Source organism: Diadema antillarum, unplaced genomic scaffold (genome assembly GCF_040938485.1).
Source record: "Diadema antillarum isolate AM-2024a unplaced genomic scaffold, OU_Dant_1.0 scf00000225, whole genome shotgun sequence".
NCBI lineage: Eukaryota > Metazoa > Echinodermata > Echinoidea > Diadematoida > Diadematidae > Diadema > Diadema antillarum.
Genome location: NW_027271114.1, coordinates 585,229 through 609,934, shown reverse-complemented (window position 1 = coordinate 609,934; position 24,706 = coordinate 585,229). Strand labels below are relative to the sequence as shown.

Below are 24,706 nucleotides of genomic sequence, written 5' to 3'. Positions count from 1 at the left end.
CTTGAATAGAGCTCTGCTGAGCAGTCACAATTATCACTACTGGATGCTGGTAGCAAAATTCAGTGATTCAAGGGCGTAAATTCAAAAAGTTGGAATGTATATGTCTGCCTGTCACTGCTGGCTTGACTCTGGGCCATGTGATAATCCTCTTTGTGCTTCTAGGGAACCGAAACCTTCATGTGAAGTTATTCTTCTTTAAGTGCTTGATATGTTCAAATTTATCACTGCAAGTTTGAGCCAAATTGGGCGAGGAATATTTGAAAGAAATCACAGCTTTGCAAAGTTCAACAGTCAATAGAGGGCAGCAGACAGCTTGCGACATAATTGTGGACATGTCCCCAAAGGTTCAATTCATAAAATTTCACATTTTTCAACTTTTCTCAACAGTGAGCGTAACTCCTTGTGTGTAAGTCCAAATATGGGACAAAGAAATGCATTTTGCAAGTGCATATTTTGAAGTTGAACTGTGTTTTTATGTGAACCAAGTGAAATTTTGTGAAGTCACAAGAAAATGAATGGAGAGTTGTCCACAACTTCCACCGTGAGTTAATTTGTCACCATCTACAGTTCATTTATTAACAGCTGTTACTAGCTTCCTTATCCAATTTAGCTCAAATTTGCAATGAATAAATGAAATATGTCAAGCATTTGAATTAAGGAAACTTCATCTGAAAGTATTGGTTCCCTGTATCTGTAGTAAGAGTGCCTTGAACAAAGGCTAGCCTTTCTCAGATGTGCAAAGCAAAACTGGTGAATACCTATAGGATGTCCCTTCAGTGGTGCATTAGTGATGCAGTGTGAAGCCCAATGTAGGGATTAATTATCAGATTTTGAGAATGAAAACATTATTTCTGTGCCGCCAGATTAAGTCACAAAATTGCCATTTCTGTTTGTGAGAGAGTACTGTGGTGTTTTTTGTTTTTCTTATTACTTTTATTGAGATAAGATCGTCTCACATCAGTGTTTTTACAAAATCTTGATCAGATTTGTTCAGCTCCCCATCTTGGCATGCAATGATGGCTCAGTGATTCAGTGTAGTGCGCCCTCTACAGTTTATTCCTTTCTATGGTGAGAACCAAGTATTCAAACAGCTATATGCATGGCATGTTGATTCCTTATTGCCAAAATAATTTTAAAGAATGATCATTAATTATGATAGCAAATATGAAAGCTAATTTTTAACTCAGCTCGTGGTCAGTAAGTATCCATGAGAATTATATTTAAAATTTTAGTGCCATTTCAATTGTTACTTTTGATGCAAATCAGGATATTTTTTTTTTTAATGTAACTTTGAGCTTAGACTGTGATGAGACAACAGCATTACATAAACTTCTCACATGGTCTTTAATTCTCTTGTGTGTTATGACCCAAACTTTCTTGAAGATATAGATGTGCATGTCTTTTGCATGGAAATACATGTCTGCTTTCTCTTTCTGACACATTTGCCCTAAAGGTGGTGATTTTGTTACTCAATTCATGCATTACTGTATTTTTCCAATTATACATTTTTACATTCATCTATAATCAAAGACATACAGTGAATTTGTTTACACACAAGTTTGTTGGCTTTTTTTTAAAGAAAAAAAAAGTGTGTAAGGTGAAATGAATTTCACATGATTCTATTGGAAATGAATGTTTCAAATTTTGAATTTCCAGTCCCTGTTTGGATTCCTTTGATTAAAGTCATGTAATGACAATTTTGAAACTTTAAATCATCAGAGACAATGAATTCAGGATCATTATCATTTAATTTACACTACAGAGAATTATAAAATATACAAGTTATGTGCGCTTACTTTTTTTTAAAGTTTGCGTACATGTTGATGAGAGTTTTATGGATTGCTTTTTGAGTGGTAACCTCTCAACAAACAGTACCAGCCAAAAGTTACTATCGAAATGCCAAAATGCTAAGCTTGCTAAGTCTTTAATATGCCAATAGAACACTGATACATACATGTAGTTTGAATTTAAGAGGAAATAAAATCACTTGTTCCCTCTCCAAACACAGCACTATGCATGATGCACCAACACCATAATTTCCATGCTTGGTGTTTTTCCTTTGCTCTTGACTATAATGTTTGTGTTGTCTATATCTGTTAATCAAAGTAAAAGATGCGTTTTATTTTGTATGACGGCAAGCATCCCCCCATGTGTACAAAAGTATTCAGGAAACTATTTTTGTAAAACTCACCAAGCTAATTTTAGAAGCGTTGTACACATGTATTTATACTTGAGTGCAGCAAATGCATGTGTCAGGATTGCACGAGCAAATTATTTCAATTGACAGTGTACTTGGATAATTTTATGAGCCACATCAAGAGGTGTGTCCGTACTCTTGAGTTTTACCATTTTGTTGTCTTTAAACTTGAATTGCAGCAAATAAAGTGGTGCTTTTTTATAGTTTATACAAACATTTTTTTCTCTATCTCACCACACCATTTGAAAAGACAATGGCATTAAGGACTGAATTTTGCTATATGATAACTTTTACTATGTAAACTATGAATGTGATGTATTTTGATGTAATATGTATTCAGATGTCTAATCTGTCACATTGCGCTCGCATTGCCAACTAACATGTATTCTTAGATCACGAGTGTTATTATCTGTAAATATTTAGGTATTTATATAGTATTATTTATTACTTTTTATGTGAAGAAGAGTTAAAGACCGTGCATGGGGACTCATCATATGGGAATGATGGCCTGGTTCGGATTTAATATCATTCAAGAACCCCTGTAAATGAATTGTGTACAAGTGTATCACTGATCTCGCATTATAGTACACAAGTCATACATCCCAAGAATCTTGACTTGAGTCGACAGTTACCAATGAGCGTACGCTTTGCTACACAAAAATGCACTGACCGGTGCTATTTGCGGTTTTCGTATGTTCCATGAATCCCCACATTACCAGGTCTGTAAAGCAAACCATGTGAAATAAATCAATGTCCTTCTCCGCATAGAAAAAAAGATGAAACTGACTGGTATGCTTTTTGTGTGAGTGACACTAACAAGAAGAAATTGTTTAATAGCCACCAAAAAATTGTGGGATACCTGCAAAGACAGGAAATATTCCTTATGGCATAGAGAAGATTTTAATGCTTGAAACTGCCATTTTCTATTCTCTTTCAATTCAAAGAAACATCATCTCAAAAATTCAAGCACTAGGAATGGTCTTAGTGCAACATTCTATAACAGACAATCCTACAACTGATGAGCTTGGTCTTGGATCATTTGATTTGGTTTTACTACAATTTGTGTAGCACAAACTGTGGACGATGTGCCGTCTAATGCAGAAAATAAAATGGAAATTGAAAGGTCTTTCAGCAGAAAGCTACTACAATCATGTAACCATCAAAATGCAAGTGGCTACTCAGGTCTATCAGGATAATCACATTTGAAATGTCATTATCATTTAACTCCTTGTTAAAACTTGTGTTTGGTCATGATTCATAGGTCTGGCAGGCTGTAAATGAAAGATTATAATCAATGAATTTTGGACATACGTCCATGGCTGTTACCCTAAAGACATATTATGTCCAAATGAGAAAGAGTTTTGTGAGTGGTTCCCCAACGGAATTTCAAAATATCAAGAGAGCATGTCCAATTGGGATTTCACTTCCATTTTATTTGTACACACTGAATGCCTGAATGCAGAAGAAGTAAACAAAATACACCGTCAGGTGCATTTGTTTTGTGATCCATCTTGAGTCCAGCTACAATAATGTACAATTGGTGGCTAGCTATTTTTGGTATTAAATTCCCCTTTAACAGATGCTGGACTGTGGTACATCTATAGGAATGCTGTTTGTCTGTGCTTCCGTATGTCCATTTTATATGTCACCGATGCTGATGCTAGATTTTGTACCACCGCTTTTTTTTTCTTCCTCTTCTTCTTCTTCTTCTTGTTTGAAGTGTGTCACGTCTGTTTGACAAGCTGCATTACATTTTGTTACAATGCTGCATGAAGAAATTAGAATTGATGGCAAAGTTAAGGCAAAGTGGTAGTCTAATGTCACTACCGGTATATGCCAGGCACCTCTGCTGAGAAGAAGGCCTCTGTGCACACTTATTGTAAGATTTTATAGCGGTGGTGAGAAGCAATGCTTTTAATGCATCAGGACAAAGTTTGGGTAGACGTATCAAAACTAAATTTGCATCCATTATTTGTTGCTGTGTCGGGCAAGTGCAGGCAAGCAGCCCTGATGTTGTGGAAAGAATTTGTGTAGATGGTATTCACTAAGATTTTAATATGCAGTCATATTTCACAGGAAATGTGTTTATTCCTGTAAATTAAGTCTTTTGGCATAATTATAGGAAGATGACATCCGTGGAAACTTAACCGATTCTGACACATTTCAACAGGTAGATCAGATTGGCTGATGTGTTCAAATTTAGGAAAATTTTTCCCACTGAGGACCTTACAAAGTGTAAAATGAGCTACTCAAATTATGTTTTTCTGTTGAATATATTGTTAAATATATTTAGAGTCCAGATCGATGGGACTATAATTGTGACCGTGCACCTCAAAATGAACATAAAGTCGCACACACTGATTCTGCGTGAGGAGTGGAAATAAGTGAAATGGGTCAACCTAGCCGAACATGACTTTTTCATATTTTCTGAAAGAGCGGGTCTTCTTTTACATTATGCTAAAATTTGGTATCATAAAACGGGCAGGAAAGTGTGTTTTTTAGCAGTTTATCTCGAACATTTTTGGTAGAATAGTGTGATTAGCTGTGTCTGTAAAATCCCTTTTTCATTTCTGAAAAACCTTGTCCACACTCTTCACTTTCAACTCTAATAACTTTTGAAAAGATAGTGCTACTGCTTTGAAAGTTGGCATTGATTATGGACAGAATGAATTAATGAGGCATGCTTAATTTCAGTTTAATTTGATAATCCCTTCATTGTTGTTACTCTGGTGGTTTACTTCCTGTTTTTTGTCCCATTCATCGCACAGCCAGCACGGTTTGGTAAAGATTAAAGGGAACGCAAACCCAAAGAGCAATGTGGATTGACTAAAAGCATTAACATTAGTAGAACACATCAGTGAAAGTTTGAGAAAAATCGGACAATCGATGCGAAAGTTATGAATTTTTAAAGTTTTGGTGTTGGAACCGCTGGATGAGGAGACTACTAGAGGTTATGGCGTATGAGTGGACAACAATATAAAGAAAATATAAAAGGAATTCCACAAAAATTCACTTTTCCAGCAAAATGAAAGAGTACTTGACTAACCGCTTTCAGAAAGCAGGGGGAATAAGTGCTACCCCTAACATGTGTCAGAATCAAGTTAATGGAATGTGTCATTTTCATGAAAAATGAATTTTTATTGAATTCCCTTTATGTTTTCTTTATATTGTAGTCCACTCATACGTCATAACCTCCAGTAGTCTCCTTACCCAGCAGTTCCAACACCAAAACTTTAAAAATTCATAACTTTTGCATCGACTGCCCGATTTTCCTCAAACTTTCACTGATGTGTTCTACTAATGTTACTGCTTTCACTAAATTCACATTGCTCTTTGGGTTTGCGTTCCCTTACAAGTAAGTGCTTGAATAGACATTGTACTTCAGAGATTCTTTTCTCAGTACACACTTTTCCTGAGTCTGTGCTTTCTTTCCAATATTTAGATAGGTTTGGAGAGTCCATTTGACTTGAGTTATACATCATTTTAAAGCTTAAAGTCTGCTCTTTCAGAATATGGTCTTAACTAAAAATTCATGTCTGGCAACTTTTTGTTTGTTTTGAGGTGCAAGGTCACAATTTCTTCTTTGTTGGTCAAGCATCTAGCGAGTTTTTTGATACCTTAGGAGCAAAACTGTATTGTCATAAGATTGTTGCAAGGTTGTCACAAGGTAAGCATGCAGGCTGTGTGAATGTGTCAGTATATTTGTTATATTGCCAATTGGGAATTCTGCAAAGAAGGTGTACACAATCAGAATAATGCATGATTTGTTTTGTTTTTTTTTTTGGTTTTTTTTTGGCTTTTCATCAGTGCATTTTAAATTTGTGACAAAAGGAAAAGGGTAATTATGCAATTGTGAAGTAAATGTCTGTATATGCAAGGATGGAAAAGAAAGAGGTGGATTGTGGGATAATAATGATGGTGACTCCAGTGGTGAGTTTTCGTGGATTTGACTGATTGTGATTTTGAGACAAATTATTTCAAAAAAACAAAAGAAATATGTTCATGTGCTGATGGAACTGTTTGCTGCAGTTTGACATATAAAGTGCCCAATCTGATGAGGCATAAACGAAATGAGTCACTTTGATAACTATTTATTGTGATTTCATTTTCTGCCTGTTCTCATTTCAGACTGTTCTATGTTCAAATTTTACACTAACTAAAAGAAGAAATCCTTTAGCACCTCACTGTTCTGTCCTTGTAAGTAAAATGAATATGTCATATGCCTACTGGCAAATGTGTATCAAAAATGTTATGCTCGCCATTGACAAAATCACTCTTATACACATCGTATCAGGAAACAATGGTTTGCACCTGAAAATTGAATAGAACAATTTGAATTGAATAGGACGTATGGCAGTGTCCAGTTGTTTCTATTTTGCATTGGGCACTTAACCAGTCATGCAGATTGGTCAGTTGCTATTACCCACTTTATAGCCTGAGAAAAGAAAAAGCTGTGGATACAAATTTCCATAATGCATTGTTTGTGCATATCTCTCTCCCTCTCTCCTTTTCTCTCAATCTCTTTCTTTCTTTCCCAAGTTTAGATATCAAGTTACAGCTTGATTTTGTAGTAAATTTTTGGTTAAAACATTTCATGACAATGTGATGAAGAGAAGAATATTGTCACCCCTAGTCAACTTTCGACATTCTTCCAGATAAACTGTCAAATTTGAAAGCAGTGCAAAATGTGATTGTGTTCATGCATGCACACAAATTACATGAATCTTTCTCAGGAGTATGTAGACAAAAATTAATCTTCTTTAAAAGGAACCAGTCGTATCGTTTCAGTGATAGAAGATTCTTTCTTATATTCTGTCATTATGTTTTCAATTCTTTTACATTATATGAAAATGAGAGAATTATTGCATTCTGGGTATCATTGTTATTGTTGCATCATGATGGTAATTTTGTGGTCTCATTTTCAAGCTTTTTCGTTCAATAATCCTTTAACCCCTGAAGGAGTAGTCAAGATGAAACATGTGCATCTTAAAAGTAACATTTTTGCTGTTTTAGCAATAGTGTATCAATGATGACTTGTAGGAAAGATCTGTTATCAACCAAAAGCACAGCTTTTATTTGACTGATTATCAAAAAATTAAAGAAAAAGTGGAGAGTTGCAAATTGATGATATCATCAACTCCTCTAATTTGAATTTGTGGGCATGGCAATTTATAAGGATGAAAGCATGTGAAACTTGATAATTCTATATTTCAGTTTATGCCTGATATTTCACAAATGCCATACCACTATTCATCTGATGGTACTGTCTTCATTAAATTCATATGGAAATGATATGTACCCGGACCATCAGTTTTCATCTTTAGATGTTGTCTACATTTCATGAAAGGAAGAAATGAAGATAGGGCCTATTTGTACCTCCACTTTGCGAGGCTATACAGAAATGAGTCTGTTCTATGATTATTGCACTATTTAAAAACGAGACATTTAGCTCCGTACGGCATCAGAAATTTCACTTTCATCAAATTATGGTACTTGCTTCATTTGCCCTTCTCTATCCATTTGGTATTGTCTATCAATGTTTATGTAATATATTCAGTTTGTTTCTTTTCGTGCGGGATTTTGATTTAATTTAATGATGTTTACTTCAGTTGTATACACTTGTACAGAAATATGTAAATGTGCAATGCAAACAAAATGTATATATTGTTATACTGTACCAATTTGAATGTAAGTAAAATAATTCTTACCAAGATATATGTACCTCTCATTTTCATGTGTTTGTTTGGTTCTTTTTGTATGCATGCCTGTTTCTTGTGACTAAGTTGTGCAAGTGTTCTACAAAGTGCGTTGCTTTATCTTCTTCAAAGAGAAATGAAGAGAGAGAGAGAGAGAGAGAGAGAGATGGAGGTAGGTAGAGAGGGAGAGAGAGAAAGTATAAAAAAATGAACTATGTACCTTGTGTTATTGTTTGAACCATAATCATAGGCGTACCCAGGATTTTTTAGAGGGGGGTGTTCAGTGGCGTACCGTGGGTCAAGACATTGGGGGGGGGGGGAAGCGCACCTCATGGAAGCAACATCAGAATTGCATAACTGTACAATTAAATGCGAGCGAGCGGAGCGAGCGAGCTTGAAAATGTTGACATTTTAAGTCCCAAAACTGCCGTTTGAAGCTATATATAATAATATATGTATATATATATATATATATATATATATATACATATATTTCCTTTGCAAATTAAGGGGATTGCACCGGGTGCTACTGCTGGCAGTAGCTGGCAGTAACATCAGGAGAATGGCATAACGATTAAATGCAAGCGAGCGAAGCGAGCGAGCTTGAAAATTTTGACATTTTACAGTCCCAAAACTGCCGTTTGCAGCTATATTTTTTCTCTTTAGAAATTAAGGGGAGGGGGGGCACCGGGCGCAACTGCTGGTAATTACTGACAGCAACATCAGGATAATTGCATAACGATTAAATGCAAGCGAGCGAAGAGAGCGAGCTTGAAAATTTTGACATTTTACAGTCCCAAAACTACCGTTTGTAGCTATATTTTTTCGCTTTAGAAATTAAGGGGAGGGGGCGCACCGGGCGCAACTGCTGGTAATTACTGACAGCAACATCAGGAGAATTGCATAACGTTTAAATGCGAGCGAGCGAAGCGAGCGAGCTTGAAAATTTTGACATTTTGCAATCCCCAAACTGCCGTTTGTAGCTATATTTTTTCGCTTTAGAAATTAAGGGGAGGGGGCGCACCGGGCGCAACTGCTGGCAATGACTGACAGCAACATCAGGAGAATTGCATAACGATTAAATGCGAGCGAGCGAGCTTGAAAATTGTGACATTTTACAGTCCCAAAACTGCCGTTTATAGCTATATTTTTTCGCTTTGGAAATTCGGGGGGGGGGGGGCGCACCGGGCGCAACTGCTGGCAATTACTGGCAGTAACATCAGGAGAATGGCATAAACGGTTAAATGCGAGCGAGCGAAGCGAGCGAGCTTGAAAATTTTGACATTTTACAGTCCCAAAACTGCCGTTTGTAGCTATATTTTTTCGCTTTAGAAATTAAGGGGAGGGGGGCGCACCGGGCGCAACTGCTGGTAATTACTGACAGCAACATCAGGATAATTGCATAACGATTAAATGCAAGCGAGCGAAGAGAGCGAGCTTGAAAATTTTGACATTTTACAGTCCCAAAACTACCGTTTGTAGCTTTATTTTTTCGCTTTAGAAATTAAGGGGAGGGGGCGCACCGGGCGCAACTGCTGGTAATTACTGACAGCAACATCTGGGGGGCGTTTCATCAACGAGTTCGTCGGAGTTTTCACCGACGAATTTGCTATCAGCCAATCAGACGCAAGGATTTACACTGACAACTGTTAAAAGCTAATGAAATTCTTGGTCTGATTGGCTGATAGCAAATTCGTCGGTGAAAACCTCCGACGAACTCGTTGATGAAACGCCCCCCAGGAGAATTGCATAACGATTAAATGCGAGCGAGCGAAGCGAGCGAGCTTGAAAATTTTGACATTTTGCAGTCCCCAAACTGCCGTTTGTAGCTATATTTTTTCGCTTTAGAAATTAAGGGGAGGGGGCGCACCGGGCGCAACTGCTGGCAATTACTGACAGCAACATCAGGAGAATTGCATAACGATTAAATGCGAGCTTGAAAATTGTGACATTTTACAGTCCCAAAACTGCCGTTTATATTTTTTCGCTTTGGAAATTCGGGGGGGGGGGCGCACCGGGCGCAACTGCTGGCAATTACTGGCAGTAACATCAGGAGAATGGCATAAACGGTTAAATGCGAGCGAGCGAAGCGAGCGAGCTTGAAAATTTTGACATTTTACAGTCCCAAAACTGCCGTTTGTAGCTATATTTTTTTCGCTTTAAAAATTAAGGGGAGGGGGCGCACCGGGCGCAACTGCTGGCAATTACTGACAGCAACATCAGGAGAATTGCATAACGATTAAATGCGAGCGAGCGAAACGAGCGAGCTTGAAAATTGTGACATTTTACAGTCCCAAAACTGCCGTTTATAGCTATATTTTTTCGCTTTGGAAATTCGGGGGGGGGGGCGCACCGGGCGCAACTGCTGGCAATTACTGGCAGTAACATCAGGAGAATGGCATAAACGGTTAAATGCGAGCGAGCGAAGCGAGCGAGCTTGAAAATTTTGACATTTTACAGTCCCAAAACTGCCGTTTGTAGCTATATTTTTTCGCTTTGGAAATTCGGGGGGGGGGGGGGGGCGCACCGGGCGCAACTGCTGACAATTTTGACATTTTACCGTCCAAAAACTGTCGTTTGTAGCTACATATATATATTTTTTTCGCATTGGAAGGAGGGGGCACCCGGTGCGCCCCCTGGATCCGCCACTGGTAGTCAAGGGTGTCGGTTTATGTTCATGATTGGGGGAGGTATGACCAGCGAGGGGGCGTCGAAGTGACCAAGCGGGAGAAGGATGTCCAAAATCTGCACTTTATATAGAGCATCCCCTAATTTGTTTGTGTTTGTGTGTGTGTGTGTTTCATATAGATGGAAAAGTTAGGAAATAGCCAAGGTCAAGTCTTATATTGGCAATGCAAGGCATTTTAATATAGACTAGTATGTAAAGCAACACTGCAAAATCAATGATCAAGCTTTGATAGCAAATGTGTACAACCTATCAAACATTGCGCAACATTGCAGCGACTCTTTTTGCCATTCCGATATTCTGAGTACACTGCGCACATCCTGCTTGTATTCAAAATGCCAACCAGGAATCACGCTGAATCAGAATCTTTTGTCGTCTCCGGGCTTTTTGAACAATGTTATACCTCTTTAATTATTATGGTTAAAAGAAATCTTAGAAAAATATCTTTTTTTTCTTGATCATCCTTTCATGTCGATTTCAAAAGCAGTTTACTAACCCTTGAATTTCCATTTTCGTAGGTTTTTTTTCTTTTGTTTTTTTTACCAGCGGATTGGGGGGTGGGGCACGTGCCCCCCCCCCCCCCCCATGCCCCCGTAGTTACGCCACTGTTCCTAGACCTAGATATCTAGTGAATTTTAGGCGCAATAAAGTCATCCAACCACAATTTGTAGACTCACACTCACACAGTTTTAACTTTCAGTCATTGAAAAAATGCATATCTACTATTACTAAAGATTACCAAGTCCATGTCCTATTACTAATTACATTGAGTAGCAAGTAACTTGCTACTCCCAGAGCTTCCAGAGCTTGCTGCTTCCAGTAGGCTACTATACTGACTGTACTTGGTAGTCAGTGGCGTATCTAGGGAAAACGGCGCCCGTGGCAAGCGCGAAAATTGCGCCCCTAATTTCTGAAAAAGTGTTCAACCCCAACCCCATCCCGGTAGGGACTTTAAAAAAGTCCTCATGATATGCTTTTTGAAGCACTTAAGAGGAGTCTTTTGAGGGTGATTTAAATGTAATAGGCAACCCTAAATGTTGATATATTTTGGCGAGCGAGCGCAGCAAGCGAGCCGAAAATGTTTATATTTCAGCTTTATACATAATATGGAATTTTTGTCATTTTTGGTTATTAAATCTTCGAATTACAATTCTAATCATAGTGACGGCCTTATAGATAACGATTTATACCAACAGTGTCCAACCCCATCCCGGTAGGGACTTTAAAAAAGTCCACATGATATGCTTTTTCAAGCACTTAGAAGGGGTCTTTTGAGGGTGATTTAAATGTAATAGATATTGAAGAATTTTGGCGAGCGAGTGCAGCGAGCGAGCCGAAAAGTTTTGTATTTCAGCTTACAAAACATGGAATTCTTGTCATTTTTGGTTATTAAATCTTCGAATGACAATTCTAATCAAAAATAGTGACGGTCTTATAGATAACGATTATACCAACAGTGTTCAACCCCAATCCCATCCCGGTAGGGACTTTAAAAAAGTCCACTTGATATGCTTTTTCGAGCACTTAAAAGGGTTTTTTGAGGGTGATATAAAATCTGATAAATTTTGATAAATTTTGGCGAGCGAGCGCAGCGAGCGAGCCGACAATTTTTGTATTTCACCTTACAAAACATGGAATTCTTGTCATTTTTTGGTTATTAAATCTTACAATTCTAATCAAGATATGGTGACGGCTTCATAGATAACGATTAATGCCAACAAACTAAGGACTTGGAAAAATACTCTAAATTACTACGAGTGAGTGAGGCGAAATTTTTATATTTCCACGTCATCATTACGTTTTGTTCTTCTTATCTTTTTTTTTTTTTTGGATAAATTTTGGCGAGCGGGCGCAGCGAGCGAGCCGAAAATTTTTATATTTCAGCGTTACAAAACATGGAATTCATGTTTTGTTTTTATATTGTTTGATTTGGTTTTCTGCCCCCCCCCCTCCCCCATTCTCCTTCCCCCCGTCCGGGCGAGGTTTTTTTCTTTTTTTTTCTTCTTCTTCTTTTTTTTTTCTCGCTTTTTTTTTTATCACGAGCCCCCTTGCCCCCCCCCCCCCGATACGCCACTGTTGGTAGTTGATACTGCTAACTTAGCATGCAATGTGCCAATAATAGGCTGCAGCGCAGCATGCATTGTACACACATATTATGCATCATACACAATTTACGGTACCGCGTACGGTATAATACCGGTAAACGGTGAACATTATGTGCAATGTATCTTCGCGATTCGGTCAGAAAGCAAAGCAGGGATCGGGAATGTCTACTGTTTGCGCGTCAGCTTCGCGCGCGGTGCAGTAACGTAGTATTAACACGTACTGTACACGAGTTCTTTAGTGCGTATGATATGTAACTCCATAATGTATCATCATCCACACAAACATTAAAACAAGGAAGAGAGAGAGAGAAAAAAAATGAACGAAAGAAAGGAAAGGCGGAATTCAAAACGGAAATAAAAGCGGTAAAGACAGTTTTTGTTTCATTTGTCAACATCTAAACATTGCTGAAGAGGGGTGTTGAATAGCTCAAACACCTCCCTTTTGCCCAAGGGAGGTGTTTGAACACCTTAAACACCCCCCTTTTGGCAAAGGGGGGTGTTTGAACACCCAAAACACCCCCCCTCGGTACGCCCTTGACCATAATTATCACATCCATTGGTATTTAAAAAAAATATTTAAAATGGAGTTCGTGATGTAAGATTTTGCAGAATATTTTTGTATGTAACCTATGGGAGTCCAATGCAAATGCGACTTTCGGCTGTTTTCCATGAGGGATACTTGCTTTGTCACGCAGGTGAAGATTTGGCAACAGTTGCTTGGGGGAACCATTAGTTATTTCAAAAAAAAAAAATATCAAGAATTTGCCCCCCCCCCCCCAAAAAAAAAAAAAAAAAATGCACAGCACTTGTGCTGATAACCTCCTTTATGTCAAGTTCAGTGGATACCACATGACTGTTCTGTCTAGCAGTCATATAGTGGACAAAATTGTGAACCATAAGTTCTTAGGGAGTGGGACAGAAAAGTGAAACGTGTTTTTAATAGTGACTGCATCTCAATTCAATTCAGTTCAATTCACATATAACGCAAACCCCGTGGGGACATTTAGGGCCTTAATTGTTTTGCATATTGTATAATTACACAATGAAGTAGGTTAACTGTGCTATGCATTGAATGTTGTGTGGGATCTTAAAAAAGCTGAGCTTGTTAAAGAAGGACCAAAAATTTCAGAATACTCTCAGAGACTCCAACTCTCCCGCTTTCGAAGGGAGATCTCCCGTCGAAAGCCCATTTTTGCAAAATCTCCCGTTCTCATGCTTGAGATATAATTTCTCCCGCCTGAAATGATTTCTTACTTATTGTCATTGTATGTTGAAAAAACAAGCCTTAGATAGCACGAGATAACATCTAGAACCCTAAAGCTGGACCCCAGCCACAAGGAACTTCGCGCACATCAAGTTGGAGTCTCCCGTTGAGGGGTTTCAGGCGGGATAATCTCCAGATCAGAAGGTGCTTGGAGTTGGAGTGTCTGTACTCTATGCAAATGAGTGAAAATGATATACATGTTGCAGAATGAAGGGCCGAAATGAGAAACCAAAACAAATGAGGATGAGGTACAGAAGTTGTGACATAGGATGGGATACATGTATTAAGAGCTAGCTAGGACCGGGCATGTTTGGCATTATTGAGATGCTACACATTTGACTACAGCAGTAATTTCAGCATTTGTGGGTAGGCCTGCAAAAAATACTCATGATATTGATCATTAATTGAAGGTCACATTATGTAAATCATCATTAATCAACACAAGATGCAAGGAGGTGTTTTTTAAAAGTCTCTGCTTCAATACAGATAAACTAAAATCAGATGTTCAAGCATAATTTAAAATGACTGTAACTTGAGACCAATTATAATTCATTGCATATAATTCTCTTCGGGATAAATCCATAGTGCTCATGTGCGGCATGATTCAACAGTAATCTTTGGGAATATATCTATTCTCAACAGATAAGACCTGTGATTAATAATTACCAGCCCAGCGGTCCAAACATGGCACTTGTGGTTTGTAAGCGTCTGTATTATTTTGTAAACAACGATCAATCCAGGGTCCAAAGACAGTTCTAAAGATTTTGTATTAGGGAGCGTACACGGGAGCCCGCGAGATTCGTGAAAGCGTGAAGGTTTACCAGTCTGGTTGCGATTTCCCGCGAAAACATGATCAGCTGATATCGATCGCGTGCATACTAAATGTCCATTTAACAATCGTGTGGTTCACATCACACGTGTACCGTGTGCTATCGGGTGTCAGATCGAGTACTGCACCACCTGCTCTGCTCTGCCTTTACTAGTTACAGCAAAGTAGTAAACTGTTTAAATCTAGGCCTATATGATTTACAGTCGAATGCAATATTTGGGTTTGACATCTTGAAACTTGTCTCGTTTCTTTATCTGTCTGATTTCGCGGAGAATCAGGATCAGGGATCTGTGACAACAAGGACCAAGGCAAGCAAGGTAGATTTCTACATCACGCTGTAACTTTGTAAGCAACATCGAGCCCGATCAGTTGACAACATTGAATCTCTTCTAACGTTACAGTGTTGTATTTCAACCTGCCTGACCAGAGATTGTGTTACAACCAAGCCACAGTATACACTCACTCATCTGCAGCAAACCAGAACATTCATTTCTCATTCTAGCGGTAGAGAAGGAGTCCTGTTAATGGTTCCAAAAAAAAATTGCATTCTACATTGTAACGCTAGATTCTCTACCAATAACGACTAACGTTAGAGCCAGACGCCAAGGTGACCTCGAAGAAGAGCAGGACTCAGGAGGGGTTTCACTCAACGGAGACAACTTCAAACCATCTAAAGTTTTAAGTTTTAGGGTTCTACCACAGTATTCAATCTTGAATTTGCAACATGCCTGGTGAACTTTCTGCGTACGAGAAACGTCGATTGCAGAACATTGAAGAAAACAAGAAAGTGCTAGCATCTCTCGGCATCTTGAAACCGGTAAACACCTGCATGGTTAATCCTGCACAATTACATGTGTACTCTGTCTATCTTCATGTTTTTGTTCAGCTGTTCAGTTAATATCATAGACTACATTCCTGAAGTAATTTTCACGAGAAGGGGAAATAGTATATTATAACACGTTAACAGATCTTAGAACTTGCGAGTCGTAAGGTCCAAAATTTGTTTTGATTTGTTTTTGTAATTGCATTGTTTTGAGTTGTTTTGTTTGTTTGTTGTTGTTTTTTTGTGTGTGTGTCCACACCACAGCTAGATTCAAATTATCACCGACTTAGAGAATTAGCCCATAGGCCCTTCTGGACAGTAACATAAATTGTAACCCGCTAAGTTAGAATGTGTACAATTCACCAGCAAGTAATTTCTATGATATGTTGAAGATTCCTTGCCGAACAATAGGGATTTTTTGATATCACCTCCTGGGCATGGACGTCGAGGTAATGACGTCATTTTAAAATTAAAGGCACTGCGCATGCTCCAGGTTCTCCAGCACATCCAATGCCAGAATCATGCGCACGTCGCGTTTTCCAAGGATGTCGCGTCTTTTACTACTAGCCACTTAGATTCAGGATGTGAGTGATGTCATTGCTTACCGCACCAATTGCCAGCCCACGGAAGGGAACGGGGCCATGTATGACATGATTATGGTTCTAATACGTCGTGAACAGCGTGCACTGAAAATAGAAAAGGGTGATTAAACATTGCGGACGTTATGAGTGGACTGCAGCAATTTGGAACCGCTCTTGTATGAGAAAGGCATCCATGGATCCACACAATCGAACAGTCCCCAATGTGTAATGTAGATCTAGACACGTAGCAGACAGTATACTATCCAAAGTGGATATTTTCATGCGACTAATTTTTCGCGCTTGGCTGGGTAAGATAGAAGAGTTTCGCGTGTTGTTAATTCCACGGAATCAAGACATCACGCATGAGAACATATGGCAAGCAAAAATATTTGCCTGCTTTTATTTTCATGCTAGTTTCTGGTTACGCGAAATGCGCGAAAATTTTAACACCGCAAAAATTTCCACTTTTACAATAGACTAGATGAGTTCTATTGTTTTGACCGGAGATTCGCCAAAGATGGAAGGTCCAGGTGCATATTGACCCTACGGCACCATTGAGGACAATGCTTGTTTGGGGGGGGGGGGGGGGCATGGAATGTTTGCAGTTGGAGGAGGGTTAGGGGACCTCTTGTCTTTAGGAGCAATTGTGAGGGTCAATATTGTCCCTCCACACTACTCCATCCCCGCTTCCATCCATGGGAAACTCTCTAGGTGGGAGACTGGGGGGAGTCATGGCTATCTGTATGGGTTGTCCTTTTTAATTTTATGCTCCAATCTCTTCAATTCTTTTGTTTTGTTTTGTTAAGCTCTGGCTAGCCTCTAGCCAAGGAGTGTGTGTGTGTGGGGGGGGGGGGGAGGGGCTGTTCAGATTCATCGCACATAGACAATATAGACCTAGGCCCCTGGAATCTATATTCATTTAAACTAAATTTGCTTAATTTATGCTTGATTTGATCTTTCTTTCTTTGTCATATCATCAAACAAAAGTTCATCCAGCCAAAGAAGAAGACCAGTGTACAAGGACTGAAGAGGAAGCGAGCTCCCTCCTCAACTCCGCAAACACCGAAGACACCAAGATCAGCTGATGCGGGACCGGATGGAGGCAGCGCATACTCTGATTATGGGCGCAGACAGTCTCGTCGCCTGCAAGGAAGGGTACGAATCCATTGATGGCAATATTAGTGATGATGGCATTGTTTGATTTTTTTCACATATGGTGAAGATGGTAGGCCTACTGTATCTTGCTGTCAATGTACATGTAGCTCTTTATATACTGTAAGTCTTGAGATTCTGAAAGGCAAAGCATAGTAAACATTCTTTATAATACCGGTACTAGTTGAGTAAGTTTCCTCATCCTGTGCCTTTAGAATATCGTTTGACAATGACAAGGCCTTGTTAAGAGAGAAAAAGAAAAAAATCTGAGTTTGCAAGTCTCCTTTTGCAGTAGAGAAGTTTCAGGGAAGTGCATGTATTCTTGCACAATCTCATCACACAATTTACTTGTAGGTTAAGATCGAAAAATAACTGAAAAAAAAATTCTGTATGAATTTGTATTTATTTTAAAAGTAGTAAGAACCATATCCTGGAACCAGCCATTTTGGGAATAAGTTCCATCAAATGAGTACTTTCAAGTTGCGTTGTAGTGAAAAAAAAAAAAAGATCTATAAACATACAAATATCATGATTTGTAAAAGTTGCTGTCTTGAAGATTTACAAGAATGCAATATTTGCTTATCTCCATAGCAACCTCCAGAGGCCGGTGAGCTAGACTTTGATGCCTTGGACAATGTGGACCAGGACGCAGACTACAAGCCTGTGAAGAGGGTCCCCAGAGAGAACGTCTTTGGAGCAATTCCAGGCGTTGAGATTGGCACCACGTGGGAGATGAGAATAGACTGCTCCAAGGACGGCATCCATCGCCCAACCGTCTCCGGTATCCATGGCAACGATGAAGGCTGCTACTCTGTTGCACTCTCTGGTGGATATGAAGATGATCTGGACATGGGTGAATGTTTCACTTTTACAGGACAAGGTGAGTTTTTAAATCTTTTTTAATCCACAGATTTTGCTGATATTAGAATTCATTGGGTTTTGTATTTAACTCTTCATTAAAATGTGTACATATATTGTATATGAACCCAAATGAAAATTATCACAGAATCACAGAGAATACGCATCAATTTATGATGTACAGTAAGAATGGTTAATGCTAAGAGCGATTCATTGGTTTCTATATTTTCTACTCATAATACATACTATATTTGTGAATGAAGAAAAAAGTTATCCCTGTGCTTGTAGGGAATACAAAGCAATATTCGGTGTGCAGTAGTTCTGGGGAAAAAAAAAGCAAAGCAATACACCAAGCTCACAGAAGGGCTGCATCCAGCTACAGTATAGGTTTTGATTTTCTTGCAGCTGTTTTGATAGATGAGGTAAAGAGTAAACATGTTCAAGGTGACATAGTTGTTGAGAAATAGAAGAAGAAAAAAAAAACATAGGAAAGAGGGCGTGCCACCGGGACTGGGGTACATTAATAAACCTGCATGAGCTGCTAAATTTATGACTAGTTCAAGTTTGGAGGGACTACTGAATGCTGATTAAAAGAACAAAATACAAAAATACAAAAAAAAATATGGCTAGTTTCAGCTATTTATTAAAGTGCTAGGGCACATAAAGAAAGTGTAGGTGTTAATGCTCTGCGCTTCTTTATACCTGAACAGGTGGGCGAGACCTGAGAGGTACCAAGAACAACCCAAAGAACCTGAGGACAGCACCCCAGTCCAAAGACCAAACACTGGAAAGAGGTATGTTTTATACTTATAATAATCCATAATGGATGGTAGAAACCGGCACAATGTGTACAATTTGCAAAGCTTGGTTCCGTCAAAGAAAGATTGCATGTATATTACACTCAATGTTGATAGCTAATTGCTACAGTGTACATGTGCCTGTGATCATAATCTGGCTATTGAGTTGAAAGGAACTTGATACTTTATTACGTCTTATGAATTGTTTTACGTAACTGAGGAAGGAGCAGTGAATGCTTGTTACCTTTTTAAACCAGTGGACTGATGGCTTTAATTGAGACTTGGAAACAAATTCTTTTCTTACTTTTCAGATGTTGACATTTTCTCCCATTTCCCTGCGGTATTTATGAATTGGCATTTCACAGCAGAACTGGGTTGCCTGCCTCAATATGCATTTTCACTCCTTCCAACACTGCACTGTTGATGTTGAGATTTCTCATGTACCGGTAGTGTAGTTAAAGAAGCTTGAATTCTGAAGATGTTTTGAATGCACTTGAGTCACCCATTTCTTCCCCCCCCCCCCCCCCTCCAAACTAAAGGAAACCTGGCTCTGAGCAAGAACGTGGAGACACGCAATCCTGTGCGAGTGATTCGTGGCTACAAGTCGGACAGCCCATATGCGCCGGAGTATGGCTACCGATACGATGGTAAAGCAATCACAAAGACTGCTACCATGACTTTTTCTTGTATTCTTACTGTGTGTTTGTTTTTTTTCAAAAAAAAAGAAAAAAAAGAAATAGGCCTGATTTTCCCCAAATTGTATAACTACACATGTCTATTGCTGGACTGCTTTTCCATCAAGATAGGTCTTTTTCAGCCCTCATAGTACTGCAATGCTCTTTACAAGGTTGACATCCCTGCAACCAGTTGTTGATAAGGTTGAACACACCAGTTATGCCTTGTGCAAATTCTCCTTAAAAGCACTCAATCCTTAGTGATTACTCAAGGAATGAATGAAAACTATGTTTATTTTAGTCACTAAAATAGTGTTCAAATACTTTTTCACGATCACCTGAATTAGAAGTTAAACCTATCAGGATGGAATGAAAAGTTTGTGCTTGTATGAATCTGTCACATTATATGCATGAGTACATGTAGATGCTGATGAAAACTACTGTTGCTGGGATTAAAGTAGGGGAGGGGTAGGGGCATTGAGTGTATTTTAGCTATTTTGTTTCAAAATGAGAGACAGTGTATAAGCCCACTATAATGCCACAATGAAAACAGAAATCATTTTTATGTAATAGTAGTCTTCTCCGAGGAGAATAAGGGCAGGATTCTGTTGTGATTTGTGCTGTCTGCACATTAACTTCATCAGACACATGTACTTTCATCATGAGTTTAGTCTTATGTAAAAATGCTACATCTCAATCAAGAAAAAAAAAAATCTCTAAGGACAATGTCGTGAAAACATTTATTATGTCAATGAGCAGAAATGTAGAAATTCCAAGTGATGTCTTGACTGAGCATGACTCTGTGATTAAATTTCATTCGTCTCATTCTGCCCAGGTCTGTACACAGTTGAAAAGTTCTGGTTCACGACGGGCCTTTCCGGCTACGGCGTCTACAAGTTTGCCTTCAAGCGCTGCCCTGATCAGGGCACCCCACCCTGGGAGATGGATGAGGGAGTGGAGGGCAAGGGAGAAGAGGAGGAGGCTGCAGAGGGGAGCGAGAGGGGGGCGGAGGAGTGCTCCTCTGACAGTGGATTCACGGAGCATTCAGAGAGGGACCAGGAGAAGGTAGGAAAGAGGAACCCTTTTTCTTCCTTTTCATAACCTCTTCGTACAAGATTTTCTAAAATTAAAAAAGAAAATCCCTTCATGTGCTACATACTGTGTTTAATATCATTTCATGGTTACATACATGCTGATCCAGTGAGTTGTAGTCCACCCACATAATTATACAGGTACATGTTTGTGCCTACACCAGAATATGGGTGAATAATGGTACCCCTTGTGGTTTGCCCCAGGTGACTAGCAGTATTCAGCAGATGATATCAACCAGGTACAATGTACATTGTGACAAAGAAAGAAGATCACTGTACTTGGCAGTTATTGATAGGTGCAATTGCTTTCACACAAAAGGTGTCTATTAGGCATGAATTGTGAAGAATAATTGTTAAGTTATGTGAACCTACATTCAGATGATAAGTCGATGTCAGTTAATGAGAAGTTCGTGTAACATTGGTTGTCTTCTCTTTATATATCTTGGTATAAATCCACCAGAAAAATTGTATTCATGCGAGGCATAAATGTGACTGTGCACCACAAAACGAACAAAAAGTGGCGCGCAGTGACTTTGTGTGAGGACTGAAAAAAGGTGAAATGGGTCAACCTATTAAACCAATCTTAAGTTTTTCATATTTTCTGAAAGAGCAAGTCTTTTCTATATTATATTAAAGTTTGGGATCATAAAACAAACAGGAACTTAGGTTTTCAGCAGTTTTTCTCGAATACTTTTTGGTGGAATAGTGTGATTAGCTGTTTCTCATGGAACCCTCTTCCCATTTTTCAAAAACCCTGTCCATACACTTCACTTTCAACTCCAATAACTTTAGAGAGAATAATGCTACTGCATTGAAAGTTAGTATTAATCATGTACAGAATGGGCTAATGAAGCATGCTCAATTTCAACTTAATCTTAATAATCCCTTCATTGTTGCTGCTCCAGTGGTCAACATCCTGTTTTTTGTTCAATTCATCACACAGCTAGCATATCTTGGTAAAAATAAGCGCTTGAATACACCCTGTACTTCAGAGCCTGTTTTCTCAGTTCACACTTTCCAGAGTGTGTCCTTTCTTTCCAATATGTAGTTTAGGTTAAGAGGGTCCATTTGAATTGAGTTATACATCATTTTAAAGCTTAGAGTCTGCTCTTTCAGAATCTACTCTTAACTAAAAATCCATATTTGGCGACTTTTTGTTTGTTTTGTGATGCAGGGTCACAAATTTATGTGTTTCTCTCTTTCTATTCCTGTGTGTTGCCAGGCTGAAGAGGACAAGAGTAGCGATACAGCAGAGGAGACCAGTGAGCTGTCTCCAGCCAGCAGTCCCAGTGGTGCCCTCTGATTGGTTGATTGCTTGTGATGTCACACCTGAACCACTATTTGAATGCCACATTTGGAAAGTGGAGTGTCTGCATTCTTGTACAGGACAGTGCAGGTGATGGGCAGAATTTATGTGGAAATTTGTGATGAACTAAGCAAACATGTGGTGCTGCATTTCTTTATTTTTTCCGTTTTTTTTGTCCTGAGGTTATCAGTAATGTGTATCTTATGTGTTTAATGATGTACATGTACATTGTTATGCGGTCACTCATCATGGGTCCATCTTATCACTGCTAAGCACAAAGACTTACCAGAGCCGCATACTAAATATACCTTGTCCAAAGTCTTGTGAAATATAGATGGAAAAATCTGTTCTTTCAGAGGAGATTTATAATTTTTTTTTTTACTTTGACAGTTCTCTGACGAAACAGACAGAAGTCTCTCATAGGCATCGCTGTTGGTGGATACTTAACCACTGTCCCTAAGGACGTAAAGATTTTGTTTATGATATCTAATTCACAGCTCGATTGGCAAATGTGAACTTGAATAGTGAAATTATCATCTGATAAATGGGTAGAGTGCACTCACCAGCTGTTTGAAATAAAAAAAATTTGGGTGGAATATTCAAGGAAAGAGAAACAGCTAGCTACCTGCTGATCTGCACACTAATAATGCGCTATTACCACGCTGATAACTGATCATCCTCGAATGCATCCGTTGAGCCAATCTCATTGGTTTCTGTGGGTAGAGCATCCCCCGTACAGTATTGGGTATGAGAGCCTTCAGTCTGTTTAGGAATGGGATTCCGTGCAGCGACGTGTCTCTGCGGAACACATCCCCGACAATGAAATACAGATTGACTTTTCAGGCTATGTGAAATACTGCTGATCAGCACATTGTCACTGAATTGTATCTGGGCAATTACCGCCCCCACCCCCACCACCCCCCCCCCCCCCCCCCCCCCCCCCAGGTAATTGCCCACCAGGAAATTGCCTTAGACCCTGTGCGCAGTAGTCCTGGAGTGAACTGGCTCCCTTCCCCCACAGCCAAGGGTCCTAGAGGTCATTGACCTTGACTCCATTCCTCCTCTTCACTATGGATATCCCAGTCTCCTCCTAGACTGCACTCCCAGCCTTCTCTTCTACACCATTCCTTAATCCAACTTTATCTCTGGTAAACCTGTTGCTCTGTTAACACCCATTACTGTATATATGCCACATGTTCAGCGAGTCCTAATTTTTTGCAAATTGTGACTTCCCGACAATTTTGCAAGTGGTTAAAGGGTGTGTACAGTTCTGGTCGAGGTGAAGATTTAGCTTTTAACGTTTTATGAGATATTCAGAAACCACTCTATGAGAAGTCAAAGAGCATGCAGTTCTAAGGGGTATCAAAAGTTTATTCGATGAAAATCGGTTTTGAAATGGCTAAGATATCCAAAAACAAGGTGAAACAAAGAGATACTAATAAAGTTGGGGCATGTCGCCTTTTATTATTAGCACTTTTTTGGATATCTCAGCCATTTGAAAACCAATTTTCATCGAATAAACATTGAATCCTTCTTAAAATTACATGCTCTTTCATATTTCATTAGATGCTTTTCATTATCTCACTTAGGAATGTTCAAAACATGAATCCCTACCTCAACCAGTACTGTACAATCCCTTTAAATTAGTGATTGTGGAGTATAGCACTGGACCAGAGTCAATATTTTCACATGTTGTTCAGTTCACATATAGCACCTGACTCGCAAAATTTGTGAAAAATAAAGATCCTGCAAAATATTTGCCAATCAATACAGTACCCTATTGGGTTTGAATGACTCATTCTAAGCATCCTGAAGACTTCAAACACAAGTCTCAAAGACTGTCATGGATGGCAGGCACAACATATTTGAAGTTTACAGTGCTATCGATGGCAGTGCATGGTAGTCTATTGTACTTGTCAGTGATTATTTGGACCACTCAGATCAGTGCTGGCTGATTTTTGATTGTTTCTTTACCTTGTACACTCTTGTATTCTTCGCTGTTTGCTATCAATGCTTTACTGTCACTCTTGAATATGCAAAACATAGTGTATGTAGTCATTGTACCCTGTGAGAAATTGATTACATCCAAATGATGAAGAGTGAGATGATTTAGTTTCATTTTATTAAGGTATACTCTTCGATGAAAATATTAAGTGAAATCTTGGTTTTGACAGCTATCATCAAGACGACAATAAAAAGGTGGGGGTATTTTCAAAACAACACCAGTGCTTTCTTCTATAATAATATTGCATGCTGTATTTTGTTTTAAGGAGCATTCTGACAGACCTCCCAACACTCTGAATTTGGAGGAAAGAATCTGAATCTCGACCATTTGCAGCTCTGGTTTCAATGGGACTTTCTCATTTTTCCAAATAATCTTACTCCAGACGCCTATGGGAACTGTTTTTTCTTTCCTACTTTTGAGCCAAATTATCTCTGTTTTTCCGTTAGAAAGGGTGGGAGGTCTGATTTCTTGTGAATACCATTATTCATTGTCAGAGAAGTATGTTTTTTTCAAGTTTGCCAAATTTGATGTCTACACGTAGTTAATGGAACACCATGTGTATAAAGCAAGGAACACCATGTGTATAAAGCAAGGTAAGTCATTTGCAAATAAATTTCTATTTGATTTTAGTGTCTGACGTGA

General features: G+C 38.9%; 1 protein-coding gene across 1 annotated transcript; it reads left to right on the top strand.

Annotated features, from left to right (window-relative positions):
• The first annotated feature begins 15,373 nt into the window (after nucleotides 1–15,373).
• LOC139724632 (uncharacterized) lies at nucleotides 15,374–22,807 on the top strand. The gene is made up of 7 exons (XM_071635765.1): nucleotides 15,374–15,594; nucleotides 17,169–17,336; nucleotides 17,925–18,213; nucleotides 18,902–18,985; nucleotides 19,528–19,635; nucleotides 20,498–20,727; nucleotides 21,976–22,807. The coding sequence occupies exons 1-7, from the start codon at nucleotides 15,502–15,504 to the stop codon at nucleotides 22,054–22,056; spliced, it is 1,053 nt and encodes a 350-aa protein (XP_071491866.1). The 5' UTR covers nucleotides 15,374–15,501; the 3' UTR covers nucleotides 22,057–22,807.
• The last annotated feature ends 1,899 nt before the right edge of the window (nucleotides 22,808–24,706 follow it).